We start from the raw sequence: 22,285 nt of genomic DNA, 5'->3' as shown, positions 1-22,285 counted from the left end.
GAGAATCTCCAGTGAAAACATTACACCAAGTTGCAGCCTATTTGCAGAATGGCAGCAGATAATTAGACTTATTTTTAAATGCATTTGAAGATACTCTAGTATCCAAAGATATAGGTTAATAGACCCCAGGAGAACCGTTATGTCAATCTGCAGAAATAAATAACAAGTTAAGCAAGCTTGTACTATCTGTCCTCAAGCAACTTCTGGCCAGCATCTTCTGTCCATAAAAGTTCAGGGCCTCGGTTTTTCCAGTGTAAAATATCCATCTGCTGAAAGACAGTATTTCTAATTTACCTTCTTTAATCTGAAGGCAGGGGAAAGGGGGAGGGGAGAGAGAACAAAAAAACTCCCAGGCTTTCCTTCCTGAATTAAGTGAATTGCATTTTTGTAACTGTTTGCTGGAATTGTTATAAATTAATCAGATTAGTATAACCCCCTAACTCCTGCCAGGGATATAAACTAGGAAGTCATCAACTCCATTCAAGTAGCTTTCGTATAGCTCAATTCTTCACTTCAAATAAAGTTGCAAAAATCAAGATGCTGGATAAACTCCAAATTTCTATTTAGTATTCCCTACATAGAAACAATCTACTCAATCATCAAAACATCAGCTGAAGCTATTTTAACCTTAAAGTTCACCACTGTTAATTTTACATGTTTACACACAATTATTTCTAAGGCAAACACAGAACAGCATTGTTATTTTGGTCCACGTTACAAGAGGTTGTTGTGTAAATAAACACAACAGGCTTATGCTATCCACTCATCTTTATAAACTAGATTAAATATCCTTGGTTTGCTTGGTTCTTTCTTTCTTTCTAAAGTTGACATTTTCAAACTAAGACAGCGGCAAAAGACTCAATCCAAAAATCTACTTCTGCAAAACAGCCCATGTTGTTCTGCTGCACAAGCAAGATGCTATTTCTAAGGCATATTTAGCATATTCTTCTTCTTTGACAAGATACTATGTGACTTGGATTCCTTCAGATGAATTTTAGAGTAGAGAGCCAGTAGATGAATAAACTCAATTAAAAATACTTATTATTGGTAAAAATCTTTCCCACATTCATTAGGTGGTTTGGATCAACTATAAGAACAGCCTCCAGAATAAGGCGTGAACATTTCTTGCTGACTGTTTGTTGCAGCATAGTCTCAAATAATCAAGGCATCCTCAACAGGAATCCAAAGAACTTTAGCAGATTAAAGCCAGTTAAAAATCCAGCTAACAGAAATTTATTCTCCCAGGCCTTTGTATTTAAAACATAGTCTTAATTTACTACATTAACGGTCCTACCATTAACTCAATCGAAATCCTGCTGTAGTACTTGCTTTCCTCTTCCTCATGCATGCATCCTCAGAGCAGTAAAAAATGTTCTGAGGGTAGCGTGCTGGAAGTTGAGACCATCTTAGCACAAATCATGATTTTATTATGTTTGATGCAGCTTTGAAAGTGGAGTATTACACTGTTGATGACAGGACATGCTTCACACTTAACTAATTTAGACAGACATATGGATTATAGGTGAGGTTTTTTAAAATTTTCTTTTGTTTTTACCTTCAGAGCATTTGCCCGTAAGTGATGCAATAACCAGAGAATCAGTTTAAAGCTCAGTGAGTATACCCCACCCCATGAAACATCAGGGTTGGTATTTAATTCAGTCATGAAGGCATGGAAAAGAACATAATACTAGGGCGTGGGACTTAATCTTTATGCTTCATTGTACAATATGTGGGCCAAAAGAAGAAACTACACAGTAACGACAGCACTGAAAAAGCCTTTTAAGGGTTTGAAAAAGCCTGACAGTGCTTTAAATAGTAATAGTTCAAAACAAAAAATGTAATACAATGCACAGAGGATTCTATTTTTTTTAACATTTGCTTTTATGCCAGTTTTACTGGAGGAGACAACAATGTTGTGACGTTTTCAAAAGCTCAATGCCATGATTCTCATAGGAAAAAAAAAAAAACAACTATTGAGGAGGCTAAGTAGATAAGCAATTTCCCCTGCTGTTAATTTTTAAGACTGGTTTCGTGCCATCCACTCTTCATGAACTCGCTGGTAAAGCAGTTACATACATAGCTGCACAGTCTATACATAGTCTGATTTCCTCTATACCCTTTATGTGAATCTTAATCCACCACAGAACCTGGGAAGTGCTTTAAGAACACAGCACAGATTATCTTGTGAGAGTTACATTCCTTATGAGTACAAAGTGGATGGAACAAAGAAATCATGCTGTCTTTCTAATTTGGAGGAATACCTACAGTTCTATTTACTGATTTAAAAGGCCACAGATGGGAAATTTTCAGTCTACAGGGGAGAAGCACAAAGGAAAACCAGAACAGTAGAAGGGATTTGGACCAAAGACAAAAAAAATACAAATTCACCTCAATATATTAGAGGAACTCTTGTTCTGTTACGAAAACGAAGCCAGCTTCATATTAAATAATCAGAGTCTAAAATAACTTTCATTGCATACAGAACATCTATGAGGCGAACTGTTTTATGGCACCATTATAAAGCAGTATTACAGGACGCCAGTAGCTGAAATGATGGCCTGTTTCTGTAATGGGTCTATTTAAGGAAGAACTACAGAGAGAAAAGAGGAGGGGATCACTAAGGACGGCAGGAGTAAATAAAGCCTCATGAGTAAATAAAGCCTGGTTGTATCAGCTCTTCACCTTCTCCTTCTAAGAGAGGGAGAGCAAAAGACCTGCCATCTCTCTCCCTACTGCAGTGCAAGATGAGAGGGAAAAAGCACAAAATACAGACCATGTTTTTGCTGTCTGTAGCCTGCGATGTAGGAGAGAGAATTTAAATATTCACTTTTTTTCCTTTTTCTGCCAGATAACATTAGCACTGCACACTGCTGTTTCAAAAAAGAAGGAAGCTATTTATATCTCACAGCTAAAAAGCCAAAGGTACACACATGCTCATATTTTCAGATATGACTGTGCAATTATTTGCAAAAAAACCCATGCTTTTATTTCCACTCCAGCTGCACAAGGTCCACACAAGAGTTCTTTCCACACACAGCAATATGCTGACATGTACGCCTTCTCAGGCTTACAGTCACTTCACATATGGTTTTGAAGAAGTGGGTAAACATCAAACCACGGTGAACATCAGTCACTTACAGGAGTCTCTGCAGTTCTATGAATTAGTCCACCTCAAGCCCGCTCACATCTCATTTACGAGGGCTGAGGCAGAACCTTTAGAGCAGCTGAAGATGTACATATCTAACAGCAACCATCTTGAGCATGGATACTCCTAGGCATGTAGGCTCCCAATCTCCATGGAAGCAAAGGGGAATTGGACATGAAATGCCCGTGTGGACCTGCTACCTCATCCATCCTGCCTCTGGGTTTTCTCTCAAGCTCCCTCTGGTGTCCTACCCAAAATATTATCATCATCAACTCACTGGACTGTGCTACAGATTTTGCAACAGGGCACTAGATACAGGGTGCAGAAAACTTACAGTGTGGCTGAATTGGCACTCAGTGCTTTCCAGGATGAGAACTGAGGTTTGAGAAAACTCTTCAGACACAGCAACCTTCTACTAGCCTTAGCTGGCACTAAGGATGGTTACACAAAGGGAAGACTTACAGAGCACTAGCATGGCCTCCCTTGAGAAGCAATAAACAAGAAGAAAACACTCAAGAAAAACATTATTTTACAATTAATCTTGAAGACATTCATTCAGAGCTGAGCAGGAGGAGGGGGAGAAGCATACAAAAAGCTTCCTGTGAAATGGTGAAACTGGCCAGGAGCACTGTCTCCACAGTCTCATCAATTTGTAATAGCCAACATTTAAAAAATATATCTATATCTCTCTCTCTATGTATGTAGATAGATATAATACTCACCGTCTCCAGGCACTGACATGAAATGAGCATCAACCCTTTTTTCATCCTCTCCGTACTCATTCTTTGCCAGTAAGGTATAAGCACCATTATTCAGGTGGGTAGGATTGTCCAGCTGAAGGCAGCCATGGTATTCACTTTGATTGATAACATGTATTTTAGTACAGATATATTCAGACTCATTCAGTATAGCCCCTTCATAGAACCACTGCAATGTGGGCTTAGGGTTCCCTTTCACAGTGAATGGAATACACCAGTGGTGGTCCGGGGTTGGAGATTCAATAAATGTGATATTTGGTGCAACTGTGTTGGAAAAAGAAAAGAGCAAAGCACATTAGAATATTCTGAACATGTCTTTCTTCCCTCCCTTTCCTCTCCCCCAAGTTACAAGGGAAGTATCAGTATGAGAGTATGTTATTGCTAAGAATGATACCTGCACGGGGGATATGTAGGAACCCACCTGCTCTGCCTAGGGTACTATGCTCTCAACTGAAATGAAGCTGTTCTTTAGGAAGAAATGAAACCAACTAGTTTCAGACAAAGACTTAACACCTGTTAAATCACTTAGACCCTGTAAGGTGTGGGAAGTTAGTTAATAGATCACTGAGAAGGGGGAGACAGACATTTTAACTGTACTCTGCCGAAAAAATGGTGCAGAGGAGTGCTGAAGAAACACAACAGTATTGAAAATATTTAAAAGTTGGCCAAAAGCAAGTAGTACTGGAAATATATTAAGCTAGGAATCCAAACTTTCAGATTATTTTCTTCACAGAATCGAAGCCAGAACAGATGACTTAATTCCCTGGATTCTTCTATCAGGGAAAAATGATTTTCTACCATACATTTTCTCATTCTTTGGTCAAACCTACTAAATGCCTCAAGTTTACAGACTTCTTCTCTCAGGAGATTATTCCAGCACCTTGCCCATTATTACACTATTGGGAAATTTTGTTTGATATTTACTCTCAACTGCATCCAATTCCATCTAGTTACACTCCCTTTTATCACTCGTAACAGTGCCAAGCTCACAATCTCATTTACACTGTTCAAACATTTCTAGTTTACGTCCCTTCCCATAGCTATTACGTATCCAATTTCAACCTACAAACCTACATCTACAGTGATTTTTCTGGTTTACTCTGTCATGAGCACATGCTGAACAAAGTTTGCCATCTACAAAGCGTTCCATTCCCATCTTCAATTAAAGAGAGGGCTGCAACTTGTGAAAACATGCTGTCTAGTTCACATAAAATGAATTCAGGCTGGAGCTTAGATCTAAGAAGCCAGTGCCTCTATGCTACATGTCCCTTCCCCCTTCCTTGGCCCTGACAAATAAGTACATTATTCAAAGTTATGACAAATATGTTTACATCTGGCGGTACAAATGTTGCAAGTGTGTTATTTTTTGAACAAAGCAGTTGTTGCTTTATACAACAAGAACATTTATAGTCTCTTATAATTAATTCTACAAGCCTTTTGATGCATTCACATTTCTTAATTCCGAAGACAGTGTTTATGTACATGCACACTATTACAAACCTTCCCACACTGACAGTGACTTTGAGTATTTTGGGTTTCAGACCTTTACTTAGAGACTGTTCTTACTGGAAGATTAAGAATTTAGAATACATTTTTTGCAGAATGCAAAGGTAAATACAACAACTGCTGGCTGGGCTACTCCGACCGTTAATTGCAGTATGTAGTTCACATGCCTTAAGGGTTTATTTTTTCGACAGCCTGCATGCCCAAAAAGTATTTATACCCAAGAGAGTTGCTGGCAATGCACTTTGGCCTCTGGAGCTGTCTGAAGGCCTGCATACGTACATAATACCGTGAGCTCAGCAGAGGCTTGGTCTTCTCCCACTATGTTCTCTGCTACGCAGGAAATCCACAGTCCGCTGTCCATGGATGAAACGTTCTTTATGGTTAGCGAGGCAGGGTTCTTACTTGTGTCACTCTACAAGCCACCAGAAGAACATGTATGTGTCAACCACAGCATAAAGAACAAGGGAAAGGGAGGGAATCGTGGGCCACAGCTGAATGGCATTTTTCATTCTACTTTCCTTTAGATGTATCAGGCTACAGTCAATCAAAGCCTTACCTTAGTGTCTTACCCAAACAGACACAGAACACCTACAGGAGCAACAGCAACCATCAGTGGCCCTGGATTCAAAGGTCCGAAAGTTCTGCTATAAACATCATAGTCAAACATTTCTCTATCCTGTCGCTTTCAGTTTCTGCCTGGCTTTTTTTTTAAAACACCTCTTCCCCTCTACAGAGATCTTTTTTTTTCTATGCCCATACCTTTGCTTATTCCTCTCTTCCACTTCATGACTGCTTTCCACAGTCTATCCTTGGTCCCCTTGAACTTCTTCTTCCTTCTTACATTTCTTGCGTTACTCTTCCTTTTGTCTCCTTTTCTTACTCTTACATCTAGCATCTCTTCCACAGCTGCCTTCTGAGCTGTACTGTACCTTGACAACAACGTGTCTTCTCCCTTCTCCTTAGCAAAACTTTTCTTGAAAATTTCTCCTCATCCTGAAGCGTTCCATGAGAAATTACATACCTTCTTCTACCTAAGCTACTGCCCAAATATTACTTATGTGTTTAGACACAGGCTAGTTAAGGTAAGAATTAAGATTCTTAGAAATCTTGATTCTTACAATTTTTAGAAAGCTCAGTGCCCATTTACAGCCTTAAACACCACAAGGAATATGCAGCTATGCAACACTGAATAAAGTAAATAGTGCTGCATGACAGTTTAAAAAAAAAAAGCTTTCAAAGGTAGTTGAACACTCTGTTTTTTTTAAATCATTTATGTGATCTCCAAATAATTACTATTTCAGTACTTGGACTTTTTCATAAAATGTGAAGCTATTTTCTTAAAAAGGAACCAAAACACATTCAGAAAATAAACAATAATTAGGATCACTTTTAGAAACTACTTCTGAGGTACTTTTCTTAGTGCACACATACAGTTGGACAAATAAGTAACACGCTGCATCTGCCAAACCACGGTGACTTCCAGTGGCAGTCAGTGGAGACGCGCAGGAACACTCGTGCATACAGTCCTGTGGGATGAGGATTTTGAACCTGGAGATGACACCTTCACGCCCCTCCGGTTTAATGTGCCTTTGATTTCAGTGTGATGTTTGGTGATGTGAGTGGAAAAACAGACACCAAATTACACCGCTTCTCTATGCGCAACTCGCAGAGGTGAGCAGTGCTCAAGGCTGGACTGAAAGCACTTGGGCTCGGCTGCAGGCGCTGGGCTGAAATCTAGAGCAAGAAAAATCTAACGTGAATGGGATCATACCTCAGTGCAGACACTGGGAACACACAGCTAGCTTTGCAGGACTAGCATTTAGTTTAATGTCTAACTTTGTAAAACAGGAAAGAGAGAGAAAACAGGCAAAAGCAGCATAGGAGGTGAAGAAAGGGGAGGCAGAAACTGAGATATGGAAGTGGGAGAAAGGAAACCAGAAACAACGCTCACACAAAAAGGAAGGATAGTTGTGAACGGCAAATGAGGTTTAAAAGGCACTCATTCTTCTGCTACTGAAAAGACTACTGTGCTCCACCACTAAGGTTATAGCTAGCTTATGTTATGAGCCCCTCTGAAATCTCAAGAAGAAGCTATGCCAGGACGGAATATTTCTGGAAAGCTTGAAGCAAACTAACCATGACATGCAAAGATAGGAGGGTTAAAAAATGAGGTGATCTCACTTTTTGAATAACATCCCACATTTGTTTTGGCTTATAACTCAGAGAAGAAAGAAGAAAAAAGCACAACTTGGCAAATTGTTTTAATTTCTTGTTCTTGATGATGACTGATGCCTTCAATAGTTTTACAGATTAGAGAAAATTTTAAAAATAAAGCTAGAGCTCTGTCGAACTCTTACTGGTAAGAGTTGAAAAATATGCTAGTCAGAGTCTATACAGGCCCAATATAATGACCTCAAGGAAGAAAGGACAAAGGAGACTCCAGAGGTCCTGTCTCTTCTGCATTGCAGGAACAGCTTTGGAAGTACATATCCCGCACTTGGTACAGACCAAGAAGCTTTAGGGCAGTCTGCATCAATCATCATGAATGTAGGAAAGCCAATACCATAAAACTGTAAATAACAGAGGGTCTTGTGCGCTGTGTAAATAATGCAAATTAAGAAGTCATCAGCCAAATGTTGAAGACCTACTTCTCCTTATCAACTATTCCATCAGAAATACCTGACCATTCTGATTCTGTCTCCCATTCACACACAGTCTAAGGTAGGGACACAGAATACAAAGATCCCAGAAAATAAAACTTCCCCTGCCTAGATGAATTTACTAAGGAAAACTCTTCATACTTGATTAAACCCCCCCGACATTCTTTTTAGTAAAACCTTCACTTTCATTTCCAAGGCTTCCTGTTGTTTCTTTCTTTGTTGAAGCAAAATTAAACAAGCTACAAAATAATATTTACAGCCAAGTTCTGATACACCATGCTCTTGGCATGAGAATATCATAAAATTAAGACATGGGTTTTTTTTCTTGATTAGGGTTGGCCAGATTTATTCTCTGTATGCAGGTATCAGTGACAATAAGAAAGCCCTTGTGTTTCAGTATCCTCATTCACCACATTGCTTCAAAAAATTACTGTACTCATTTGCAAGTGAACATCCAAAAACCAGACTGCACAAATGTCCACCACTCCCCAAAGGCACCATGGCAGTCACCCTGAATTGGAAGTAACTGCAAAACAACTGTAATCCAAACATTTGGTTTGTATTTCATCTTTTTTAATAAAAAGTTAACTAAAGCTGGACATGAAGCTTCATTCCATCCACCAGCAACTTATCTCCTGCCTCCAAGTTGTCACATATTTGAATATGAATCTTACCTCATGGTTTGAAACAAGATTAGTGAGCACCCAGGACACGTTAGGGGGTGGCCCGCCAGTAGTATCACAGTACAACGTGATGCTCTTTCCTTCCACTACGGTGATGTTGTAATTGCTTAAGTTTGCTGAGGGCAAGTCTAGGATAGAAACAGGAACAAAAAAAACCACACATGTATTTGTATTTCACAGAAACAGACACCACTCAGTTCTAAGCTAGCTTTATAAATGCAAGCAAAGACACCATTAAATGAGATATTCAGTGAGGTCAGTTATTATCTAGTCAAGGAGTACAAGCAGCATCTTTGCAAACACATAACTACAATCTTTAGGTTGCCATGTAAATTTCTTCTGCACCTTCTCCACTTCGCATCCTAAGAAAATATTATTGCATGTGGAAATGCATTAGTTAATTATATAGGGAAATGTTTCAGGTGGACTAACAGAAGTTATTCTAACTTCAGTTTTTAACTTCAGTTTTTAACTTCAAATGAAAAAAAAAAAACCACACAACAAACCCTTCCCTTATTCTTTAAAACAGGAAATTTCATCTGTTGCTTTGTAACAGCTGCAAAAAACCACCTATTTTCCCCCAGCTCCCCACTCCTCCACAATACCAACAGGAAAGTCCCATTAGCTCCCAGTGTCTCACAAGAGATCACAGCCCACTGTCTCATACAGAGGCACAGCTCACAGAGAGCAGGGCAAAACCTGTATCATAAGTGCAAAATGAGGGAAAGGGAGCACTGAACTGACAAAACCAGAAAAGAGGGTTAGCAATTGCACAGAGCTGCTCACCAAGGCACCTCAGCAGACTTCACTATTGCCCTTAGGGAAACAGGAGAGCAGTGAGACAGTTCCACTCACCAGGAAACAAGTCCAGATTCTGCAGGAACTGTAACTCCCCCTCCATCTCACAGAGCCGTAAATCACTCTGTATCTCATTTTTCAGCACCCAAAACCATGGGAGCTTCCTGAAGAGTACATATACACTGAACACTTACAAAAGCACGTGGCAATATAGACTGATCCTCTTAAAAATAATACTAGCAAGAAAAATAGACTTTAGGTACAGAGGACCTCTCATTTCCTATTTATTCACATTATAAATAATTATGCAAGATGCTAGAAAAATAAATTTCTAACTTAAAAGATACTGCCCAATCAATTGGAGCTGAAATACTCTTCAAAAAGCCTTGGTCTCCTTTATGAGGCATTTCTCATCAACTGTTCCATGCAAGTTTTACTTGCAATTTATCATCTCTAATAAACCAACCTTATTGGCTGTGCTGGGTATGTCATTGCAATGACTTTTCTTTGTTTGAAACAAGTTCTCTTTCCTGTTGTTGTTGGTCTGGGTTTTTCTTTTTAGTTAAGAGTGCAGTAGTTTCATTGTGGACTTGCAGGTATAGAACTTTAGCAGAGACTTTTCTGCCCATGTGAAAAGTTTCATACAAACAATTAACCATCAAATCAGTGTGAATGCATTCATATGTTTGCCGGATCATCAGTACAAGCTATATGTATTGGGAACCTCCCTTTAAGTTCAATAAAAATTAAATGAGAGGAAGTACTACCGAAGAGAAGACAATTTTCCAGGCAGTGCTTTCTTGCCTAGTAAGATCTGAAGATCAGCACAAGTATACAATAACTGCTCAGGCAATTCTCCCAGTGCTTTAAGTAGTCCTGTAATACAATTCCCATTATAGGCATCATGGATTTCTTCTATTATGTTCACTTTATAAATCATATGTTGAAGTTTATTGAGACAGAGCTGGACAGTTTGTACGCTTTGATGCAGTAATCTGTTAGCGAAGGTAGCCATCTGCTCTCGCCTGCTGTGAATTCAAATCTCAGCAGTGTCTGTCAACTAGCTGGGCAGGAAATAAAACTAATCTTAGAGAACATTTGGATATTAATTATGCTGGTTAGGGAACAGGGAGAGAAGTAATGAGATCATTTGCTTTATAAAGTTACACTTCCACACCACCTCTGAAAACAGTTCCAACTACTCTTGCCAGACCTGAACGTGTGAAGATATTAAAGCTCCCCGCTTCTTCCTGGCCCTAGCACTTGGGATGAGGTCTACATGACAGATTAGCGGTTCACCCATGCAAGACTGCACAGTTCCTGCTAACACATCATTTCACATGAAACCTCTCATGTAAGCAAAAATAAAAACAACTTTGCTCCCTTCGAGCCCTCCTTTTAATAGCTGTTAAGTTATGAGACAACTTCTTCCAGCAGTGTGTTTATTTAGAGGATAGGCAACTGAAGTTTAATTCCTCTGGTACTGGTTCTGTTTCCCACCCAGAATTACATCTAGTTCTGTTTAGTTGCCAAAGTCTGTGCATGCCATGTTGGTGTCCTGTCTCTGAAGGAAACAGCTACATCATGCTTGTATTCTGCCAGAAGGTTATAAAATAATAGTGCTTATTATTCTATAGATTCCTAAAGTTTTACTAAAACGCAGTTTCAAGACCCACCAGAAAACACTGCAGCAAAAAAGTGTAAGTGGAATGGAATGGAATAAAGAAGAGAGAGGGGAGGGGAGGGCTTACATTATTGCGTGTGTTTTATTTTTGTGGTCATTAAGTGTAAAACAGATACAAGAATTGCCTTGGGATTAATCTTTTGTGGGTATCCTGAGTTCGTGAACTTTGACTGAGAAGTCATTTGATGCTTTACTTCCAGTGGCACCCAGACTGCTCCACAGCAGAACACACATTAGTTGAGAAGTGGTTCTGTATGGAAAAAGCTGACAGTAGCATAAAACCTCCTATCTTGAAAACATGGTACCATGGACTTACTGACATAGTAATGAGACCAAGCAGCAAAACCTGTAGTGAATAATAACTGCACAATGCAACCCAACAAACGCATGTGTTCAATATGGATGCTCAGTGTAGTGTGAGACCATTTCTGAGTCAGTAGCATTTTGACACCTACACAATTACAAAGATATCCAACCATGCTTCATTTACTACTTACTTAATTTGGTTAAATACAGTGTTCTTGATGACTATCACATCTGTTGATACTTTTGTATACAGTAATTGATACAAGCAATCAGACAACAGGTTCAAATACTTTCGCATACTGCAAGCATAGTAAGTTTACACTATAGTGTAACAGCCCATGCAAGGTAGACATGACATCATCTTTCCACAAGTCTCATCTTGATATCTGTCAGACAGGGATTACTCTGTGCCCCAAAGCTTGAAACAAAATATGTCTTTCAAACTTTGATAGTATTAATTATTATACATTTGAATATCAGTAATAACCCTGCTAGTATCCAATTTCTTTTTTAACTTTGCTATATTCTTGGCCTTAATAACCTTTGCAGAAATGAGTTTCATAGATGTACTGGCCATGAAAGAGGAGCCATTGCCTTTTACCAGTTCTGAAGTTTGTCTGTGACATTCAGATTCACTGAGTGTGCTCCCATTCTGACGAGACAGAGAAAAGAGAGTTTCTGAATGACCTTCAGACCACTCTGGTTTACTTTGTTTTCTCAAGTCCCCTTTCTTCTCAATAATCTATCCTAAACTTTTCAATCTCTACCAAAATGGGAGGGCAGAGCCTGCTACTGAGAATTTCAAACTGTAATGTAGAGTTACACAATTTAGTAGAAGAAAATGTACACTAAAATCCATGTGTTTCATTACATATGGGTGTATTAAACAGGTATGTTATTTCACCAAATACAGAATATCTGTTCTTATCTTCAAATTGGTAAGACTGAATTCCTGAGAACAGGCAGGTCTGGATTAGAATAAGGAGTCACTTCCCTCACGCGAGCACAACTGGACACAACAGAGACTAGCAGGAGGAACTCATTTATGTCAGCTGAGTCTCTCTAAATATCCTCTCACACCTTAGAAGAAACTAACACTCCTCTAAGTCTGGGGAGTGGAGGGGGAGCTATTACCTCCACAGACCATCATTAGTACAAACCAGTGGCCCCAGGCCATCAGGCAGTGGAACTGTCTAGCATCACTAGGGAATGACTCATCACTTCACTGTGCATAGCTGGGACTTCGGCAATCAAAACCAAATACTTCAGATGAAATTTCCAAAAGGTTACTACAGCGTTTGGCTACTCAACTGTCAATGCAAATTAATAAAAAGAATGCACCTAAATTTCTACAGGGCTTTCAGAGTCTTCCTGCTGCTGCTCACTACTTCCTACAATTAACACTGGCCGTGATAGAACCAGACTGTCACTATATGTCAAAGGAAGGATATGACCTAATTAAGAAATAACTGAGTATTAAAACAAACTGTAGTCTGTAACTCAACTCTCAGCACCAAGCTAACACACTAGCCAATATACTATAGAAGGAACTTTTAGAAGAAGAAGGACTTAAGAAAGGAGAAAAACAATCTACCATTACGCCCAAAAATGTAATTTCCCTGGTTCACTACCTTCACAGTTAGAAACTTATTTTCAAAATTATTTCCAGATTTACTTTTTCAGTTTCAGCTTTCATCTCTTTAGTTCTGGAATTTGTACAGCTGCCCAAAAACCTTCATCAAAATATTTTCTCAGTGTGGCAAATTAGCCTCACTAATATCTAAGAAATGACATTATGAAGAAATGAGCATCTGGAAGAACACCTTAGCTCCACTACTGCATTCATTTATGCTATCCTTTGCACACTAAGCCCTTGATTTTCATCGACCTGTCAACGAACTCCCAGGAGTCTAGCCATGATGCAATGTCACTAATTGGTTTTCAATATGGCCCACAACATCTCTTTTCAGCTTGGCACATTTTTGCAGGTCAACCTGTTCTGTGAGAAGAACAAGCAGTTACCAAGAAAAAAATTGACAGTTTCTTCCTCAAAACTGGCCAAATGCATCTGCATTTCAATAACGTCATTTTATTCCTTACCTGAAATCCTTAATCATCTTTTTAATAAATATATCAGATCCAGAATGATTACATTAATACTCACCCGGCAATTTTCTATCAAACTGAAACATGGCTGAACCAGACTACCAGAACCACTGGTTTATAAAATATCCCCTGCAATTCTTAAGATACAGAGGCCCAAACACAGTCTGCTTGGCTCACGTAAGGTTTCATTACTGTCCAAGGTTCTTGGCCCCCCTTGGTTTTGTTACTTTCTCTCTAGGGAGAAAATGTACAACTCATTACAGCGCTACAGTACAGCTTGGTGACACCCACTACTTGTAGAGTTTGGAGCCAGGAAACAGGATGGTTGACCATGCAATTTGTTAAGAATTGTGCACATGAATCTGCAAATTTCAGAGTGCTTACTAGCTCCAAATAGGTTGTGTCAATGTTAAGATGTAATAAAAGCAGGGTTTTCTTATACCATCCTATTAAAAATCCGCCTTGTTTGAAAATACAGGGATGTTTACAAATTCCAGGGATCTTTTCCAGTGGGTTTTTATGAGTTTGAAAAAAAAAAGAAGAAACAGAGCAAAAAAAACTTTCTAGTAATTCTAGCTATAAAGCTAGGAGCTGTTGGATACGTGATACACCTCCTGTGTTTCACTTAGCAACTGTCTGCGGCCAACAAGCTCTGAGCCAACTTCCAGTCACGAGCTAAATGGGCACGTTTCCACTGAACTCTGCAGAACAACAGGGCCAAAATTCAATCTGGCTGCATCTTTAGAGCACTATAAACAGGATACCCCAAAAGTTTACATGAAAAAAAAAAAAAGAATTAAATATAAATCATTGTTACTGTTTCCTGTTGTATCACAACCACGGAATCAAAATGCTCAATACACAGAGATAACTGAAGACATTTTACAGAAGTTATTCCAAGATGACAATCAGAGTCATATTCAATGAAAATTAAAAAAACATGTTAGCAAATAAAATACAGAATTAGCAGAAATTAGGAACATTTAATAAAATTATCCTCTCTCATATATCTTCTTTTTTCTAGAGCCCAAAGATCACTTTCCAGCTACAGGGAAGAGAAGATCACAACTCCTCTTTTCACTGCTCTAACCACCAGGCATTTCTCTCTGTTTCTCCACTGCACCTTTACCATCATGCACAACAAAACTTGAAATTTCCTTTGGATTAAAATGAAAAATAAAGGTACTAATCTGAAAGGTATAAGGGGAAAGAGGACAAAGAATCCTGAATCATAATTCTTTTCCCCAGCATATTTCCATACTTTGCCCACTGAGTGTTAATGTAAATTAAGACACTCACAGATCAGAACCCCTTTGTCGCCTTAGGAGAATATATAGCTATTGAGTAGAGCACCAAAAAAACACTAAATAGAGATATGCTCACCGCACGGCAGAGCAGATCTTGATGGGTATTCTCCACAGTGACCACAGTACTTTGCACAGGTCTGACAGGGTTAAGCTAGAATAGTCTGAAACATTCTACACATCAGTGGTGAGGACATTATCCTCAAAGCTGTATTCTAGATTCCTGAACTGAATATAAATCAAGAGAAGGGCGACAAAATCTCCTCCCTTAGCCACTACCAATTTTTTTTTAATCTAAAAATATTTTTTAACCTTAAAAAAAAAAAAAAAGAGCAGTTCCTGTTATGTCCTTTTGTAAGGAAAAGCACAAATTCCTACCGTTGGGAGACACTGAGTCCAAACGTAGAGGCTTCTTGCCAAAGCCCTGAGAAGAGTCATTCAGACCAGAATTTAGGACTTTCCCATGCCTTCAGTATTTCCTAATGAGCAGTTGGAAGGCATATGCACACTGAACAAGCTCATTTTGGACCTCTTCTTGCTAGATGTGCTTGCTGCTTGGATACCTTCTTAGAAGCCCAACTCTCATTTCCTTACTGCACCAGATCTGATACTTACAACACCCACCTCGTTAGTCTATGGAGGAACGTCTTTCTGTCGGGAAGAAGAATGAGTGATGTGGCAGCTCACTGAGCCACCCAAATATTTTAAAATACTAAAAGAAATCTGCCTCCAATCATGACACGCCTGATTGTCACATTCAGCTGGGAACCTTTACAGAAAATAATTAAACAAGTACAGCCTCTACCGGAAGATGATGAGACTTTAAAGTATGCTTTCCCAGAGCCAATACACCCTTACTTTGCCTTTAAACACTCCATGACTCCCTGCTTAACTGAAAGTATCACTAGGAACAAGCTTCTCTTAAGAAGAGCTGGCGTGCACCGCAGCAGAGACCACAAAGCTTGCTAACTCATCTTGATGATTACAGCAACAAACACAACCTTCAAAGAACTGTCAACCCATCCAGGGTTTCAAATGCTGACATGAATGCCAGGCAGGCAAAACCCACCCACAGACATGCAGCAGAACAAATGACCCTGAACAGTGAGCCATATCCCACACTCAACCTAAAGAAGATTTGAAGATTGCTGCTACATTTCAAAACAGGTGAAGGACTTTTGTTCCCAAGGCTTACCTCAGCTCCTTCACTTCTGCCCAGGACCTTTCTCTTAAGGTCCCTATGCCTGGCCAAGGTTCTAGTTAGGAAGGTGCTGATTAAAAAAGGAACCTGCAGCACCTGAGTAGTTTAACTGACCTTGTCCCCACTCCTAATATCAAGAGTTTGTCCGCAAGAATTTGCAGATCGTATGCTTCTACAGAGACTGTGAACCTTAACAAGACTTCCCTGCTAGCAGTCTCCTGAAGGAGACTCAGCCATGTTTTCTCTCAAATTCTCTGAATGGTTAGGGAAATTAAATTACATCTGGAGAACAGGAGCTCCTGGGCAAACTCAGATCCAAAAAGGAAGCCTACACAGGAAGGAGGAATCAAGGTCAGGTAGCCAGGGAGGAACATGGAGAAACGGTCCAAGCAGTCAGAGCGCAGGTCAGGAGAGCTAAAACACTGAACTGTATCAGGCTAGGGATGTGAAGGATAACAAGAAAAGTTTCTATAAATATGTCAGCAATAAAAGGAAGATAAGGGAAAATCTAAGCCCCCACCAGAATAACACAGGAGACCTGGTCACCCAGAATATGGAGAAGGCTGAGTACTATATGATGTTTTTGCCTCAGTCTTCACCAGCAAGGGCTCTGGTCACACTGCCCAGGACACAACAGGCAAAGACAGGGACTGGGAGAACAAAAAAACACCCACTGTAGAGGAAGATCATGTTCAAGAACAACAAAGTATCCTGAAGGTACACAAGTCCATGGGACCCGAGAAGATGCATCCAAAGGTCCTGAGCAAACCGACAAACAACATGGCTAAGCCACTCTCCATCATATTTGAGAAGTTGCGGCAGTCCAGTGCAGTTCCCACTGACCAGAAAAGGGGAAACATAACCCTCATTTTTAAAGAAAGCAAAAAGGCAGACTGAATACAGGCTAGTCAGTCTCACCCCTGTACCTGGGAAGATCATGGATCAGATCCTCCTGGAAACTATGCTCAGGCACACAGAAAATGAGGAGTTCACTGGTGACAGCTGACATGGCTTCACTAAGGGCAAATCAGACCTAAGAAATCTGGTGGCCTTCTATGAAGGGGTTACAGCATTTGTGGATACAGGAAAAGTGACTGACATCACCTGCTTGGACTTGTGCAAAGCATGTGACACTGTTCCACATGACATCCTTGTCCAAACTGGAGTGACATGGATTTGACAGATGGACCACTCCCTGGGTAAGGAGCTGGCTGGGTGGTTGCACTCAAATTGTTGTGGCCAGTGGCTCAATGCCCAAATTGAGACCAGTGATGAGTGGCATTCCTCAGGGATTGGTACTGGGACTGTCACTGTTTAAAATTTTTGTTGGAAACATGGACAGTGGGATCGAGTGTACCCTCAGCGAATGTGACCACAACACCAACCTGTGTGCCACAGTCAAGACTTTGGAGGGACTGGAGGGACTCTTACAGGCTTGAGAGGTGGGCCTGTGTGAACCTCATGAAGTTCAACCAGGTCAAGTGCAATGTCTTGTACAGGGGTCAATGCAATCCCAAGCACAACTACAGGCTGGGCAGAGAATGGATTGAGAGCAACCCTGAGAAGAAGGCCTTGGGAGCGCTGATTGATGTAAAGCTCAACATGAGCTGGCAGTGAGTGGCTGCAGCCCAGAAAGCCAGCTGTGTCCTGTACTGTAACAAAAACAGCATGGTCAAGGGAGGTGACCACTACTCTGCTCTCATGAGACTCCACCTGGAATACTGTGTCCAGCACTGGTATTTAACTGGTATTTAAGCTTTAGTTTATCCATGACTTTAGGAAAAAAAAACCCAAACACATTTGGTGCAATAGGGCTGACTACAGCAGCCGCAAGTTTAACAAATGAACCAAGAGCTAAACAGCTTTGTAATGCAAGTTAATGAGATCTAAACTACCTTATGCAAACAAACCTCTAACAAATGGCTTCTCCTTCACTAAGCACTATAACGCAGCTGTAATCCTTATATCTTTATCGGGTAATACAGAAAATAATGCTGACTCATCAAATATTGTGACAAGATAAACATGATCCTGAAACATGAACATTCTCAGAGCAAAGCACAAAGGAGTAAAACAATGGGTTTCACTCTTGATACCATGTATAAGTCTGAAGCGATGCCCTTGTGAAATGTCTCCACTTTCAAAGTGAAAAAAAGGCCTTTCTTTATACTTCAGAATACAGTTACCTAGTCATCAGTGTACGCTCAGGCATCGAGAGTACCTCTGCAAACCTGCACAGTACACTTGAGCTCAGGAACAATGCTTGAGTGATCAAGACACATGTCTTTCCCTGAGCTAGTACCTTACTTCTATTACTAACAAGGTTTGCATTCAAGTTAAAGCAGAAATTGAATCAGAATTATAAAATAAAATTCTATTATTTTTTAAAATATGAGATACTCACGTAAATCACACATGCAGAAACATCGCCCCTCACATGCCCTGATTTACGTATATGTCTAGACATCCATATGACAGTTACTGGTTACTTCATGAGCAGATAAAAGCATGCATGCTCACCAGGAAGTTATGCACATGTATTTGAAAATGAGATTCCTGTTGCCTTTTCAAACACCCATAAATTATTGGTCATTTTCACTTAAAAGCTGCAATAATGAAAACTGTTTTAATTAAGTTGGGAAAACTCTAACCCAACTTTTCAACAGTGAAACCTCATTACTATCAAAACTCTCATAAAAAACATTTCTCATGCTGCCCATGATCACAGATAAGAATTAAAGCTATTACAGAGAAAATAAGAACAGTTTGCCATCATTCATCATGCATAACATCTAGTTCTTGAGCCAAAATAAACAACACAGGCTAGAGAGCCCATGAATATTCTGAAAGGTAAACATGAGAATGTTTAAGGCTTTTTTTAAGCTCAATTCATTCTGCCTGTAATGTTCTCCTTCTGATAGTCTTATCTGTGAAGTCTTGCTGATAACGGAAAAAAATGTCAACACCCACTGGGTTATGCCTTCGCTTGTGGTTTTAGACTGCATTTTACTGTGATTGCCTAAGATCTAATGGTTATTTTATTGACTTACTAATACTACAAATCTTTTCTGTAAAGTCAAAGAAATAAATGCATCAGTCCTTCATTTTGCCTATTTTCCCCCTTAGAATTTATAACCACCTGCCTCAAGTCTGATATTACCATTTGCTTATTTACCTTTAGGACAAAAATCTACCAGCAGAAAGAGTTTGAAATGAAGCCAGATCAAGTCCAGTCCATTAGCAGTCATCAAAACAATTGTCTGTAGAAAATTATGACTTCCCCAACTGAGCAAGAAAAAGGCAACCCATCTCTTTAGATTGTAATTCTACATTACAATGACTTCTGAAATGTTGTCAGTCATACATAAGAGGCAGCAGTAAGAGCTATGCCACAGTACTTCATGCTCAAGGGAAGAGACAGGCAAAAAATTTTAGAGTTCATAAAATCCCATAGTTCTTAGATCAGACAACATTTCCAATGCCTGGCTGCATATGTAAATAAACAGCCAGTCTGAACATACGTTTGATATTTGTACAACAAATTAGTACATGAGACTAATTTGCCACTTTTCTCCAGTAGACTTTAGCTAGCATGCATGGCCAGTAACAACAAAGAAAACACTTGTGGGAACAGTATAGGATAAGTAAGCTACAAAGCTGGGGAAGTAAACAGAATTGAAAGCCAGAAGAAGCACCACACCAGCATATATAAAACTACCTGATCAACTAAACTGGCCAGATAAGGCAAAATGCCATTATCAGATGGAGGTCCGGAGCAACAAAAAATCTACATAGGACTGCAGAGACAGCTGTAGCATTCACACTTCTCCCAGAAATACCACAAGAAAAAAAGACTTGTTTTGGTTATCAGTGAGTTGAACATTTGAATGCCTTCCAAAGGGACCAACAAACACCTTAATAACCAGTCCCAAAGACATGGTCTTGCCTCTTTGGCATTCAGTGAGCTCCAGTGGACCTGCAGACTTCTGAGTGAACTCACCCTGGGAACAGGACATGCCTTGCTTCCAGGGACTTAATGCACCAGTGGCAGAGATTACAGAAATTGTAATAAAAACAAAGTTCTATCTCTTTGATTTTCTAAATGCTTATTTATCAGGTTGAAACAAGAAGAAGAAGAAGTATGGCCTATGTGGTGATTCCATCCATATTCTACAACCAGCAAATGCTGTTAAAACAGCAAAAACAAACAGCACCATTCCTCTTACACAGAAGGCTCTACCAATGCTGCTGTGGTTGACGCAACTTAAAAACCTTTGACATAGTAATTAAATGTGAATTTAATACTAAAAGAATCTGACAATTTTCATCACATGTAAATGCATTTCAAATGCAACAGAAAAGATAATTCTGCAAACATTGTAACAATTGATTGACACTTTTAATATTGCAGCTGGAAACGATCTTCTAAATGAGACTTTAAACCTCAAGAAAAGAAATCACAAAGCTGATGGCATCTAAATTGCAGCCACCCTTTAATCAGCACATTAATGAACACTTCTACCATATAAACAGTAAGTAAAGCACCACAGAACTTTGCTAATTTTCACATCAATTATCTATAAACCAAAGCCTTATGATCAAGAAACCACAGTGGCCTCTTCTAACTTCCCAGCAAGAGATGTATTAACAGCACACAGTAGCGAGATGTCCCATTACCAAGACATTTACCACATACTGTACAGGCCACTTACTATAATATTATGAAGTAATTAATAACACCTGCACAGAAAGATGAGCGAATGTTTCCTTTGTTTCTAAATTAAAAAAAAAAATCAGAGATATGGGATGAAACCATTTCATTAGTACAGAAAATTAGAATACGTTTTATTAACAAAATTCAAAGGCCTGCACAAGCAAAACTTTCTCTTGTTATCAAAAGGAGGTGAAAAGGTGACATAGGTCACAATAAGAAAAAAGTTCATGAGTCAAAAGCTGAATTCTTCTTCTCTTTCAATTCTGCCTATTAGCCTCTCAGAAAGTTCTGGAAATGAAATAAACCAGCTTCATCGGTGGTTTTTTTTATTAAGTCTCGTCCTTTTAAACACAGAATACCTGCACGGACACTGAAAGCCAGAGCCACTCACTGGATCTTTCAGAGATCTTCCAAAACACAGCCTGTGTTCACCAAGATTGTCATTCCTATTCACCTAGAATTCTCTATTCTATGTCTAGCAAAAGAAGATGTTATCATCTTTATTAAAAATACATGTCCTGCATTGGTTCACTTTGGAAAAGGTAAATTAGTGGAAAGAAAAAAGAAAAATTAAAAAAAATAAGTAAGTTTTAGTCCTATATACACCCTGTAAACTAACAAATAATTTGCAGGCATGTGTTGACATCCACACACATCTTCATGAACATTCCACATATGGAAAATCCACATGCTGGAAATTCACATCTGAGTACTGTATATACTTACTTTTCTTCTTCCTCTTCCTCCACAAGTTAGAATACCACCTTCCCTTGTCATGGCAAGTATTTTAGAGAAGATATTCCCACTGGATGCGTGCATGTGTACACACACATGCACCTACACAGCATCAAGAGTGCAGGCCACAGATAGCCAAGAACTCCCAAGAAAGAAAGAATAATGTCTCATACATTTAATTCTACGTATTTAAGTTTTCAAAGGAAAAATACTAGCTACCTGGTAGCTTCTAGATGTGCCAGCCAAGGATGTTTCAAAAAACTATGCTAGAGTTCAGCCCACCAGGAGACCTTTCCACATCCACCAGACCAACCTACCTTCCAGTCCATCCAGCTGGAGCAGACAGTTGTGTCTGTTTAGAGCAGCTCGGTATCATCCCCCACTTCAGGCAAATCTGGTCCTGCAGCACACAAGACCCCCTAAACAGTGCTTTTTTTTTGTTTGCACCAGACACCAGCATCATTTTTGTCATGAATACACGACCACACCTGGGCCCAGCAGCAACCTGGACACAAGACCAATACATGGCCATAAAACGTATTACAGCCTTTACACGCTCACGTGTGGGGTCTCAGCATCTCCCCTCCATGGCTGCTTCTTGCTGGCAGGTGCTATCAGAGGGTGTCACAGCCTCTGTGAAGGCAGTGGAGAAAAGGGCACTCAATGGGCACAGGTGGAAGGAGAA

General features: G+C 39.6%; 1 protein-coding gene across 1 annotated transcript in view; it reads right to left on the bottom strand.

Annotated features, from left to right (window-relative positions):
* The window catches only part of NTRK2 (neurotrophic receptor tyrosine kinase 2), a gene marked incomplete at both ends in the record, with an annotated part of 199,766 nt that overhangs the window by 148,479 nt on the left and 29,002 nt on the right, over positions 1–22,285 (bottom strand). Inside the window, 3 exons of the mRNA XM_084278353.1 lie at positions 3,864–4,167; positions 5,689–5,821; positions 8,744–8,880. Coding sequence (XP_084134479.1) covers positions 3,864–4,167; positions 5,689–5,821; positions 8,744–8,880 — 574 coding nt within the window. The remainder of the gene's footprint in view (positions 1–3,863; positions 4,168–5,688; positions 5,822–8,743; positions 8,881–22,285) is intronic.

This window comes from Gallinula chloropus, assembly GCF_964237585.1.
Source record: "Gallinula chloropus genome assembly, chromosome: Z".
Lineage (NCBI taxonomy): Eukaryota > Metazoa > Chordata > Aves > Gruiformes > Rallidae > Gallinula > Gallinula chloropus.
The sequence above is the reverse complement of the archived record's forward strand: the minus strand, read 5'-3'. Positions and strand labels throughout refer to the sequence as shown.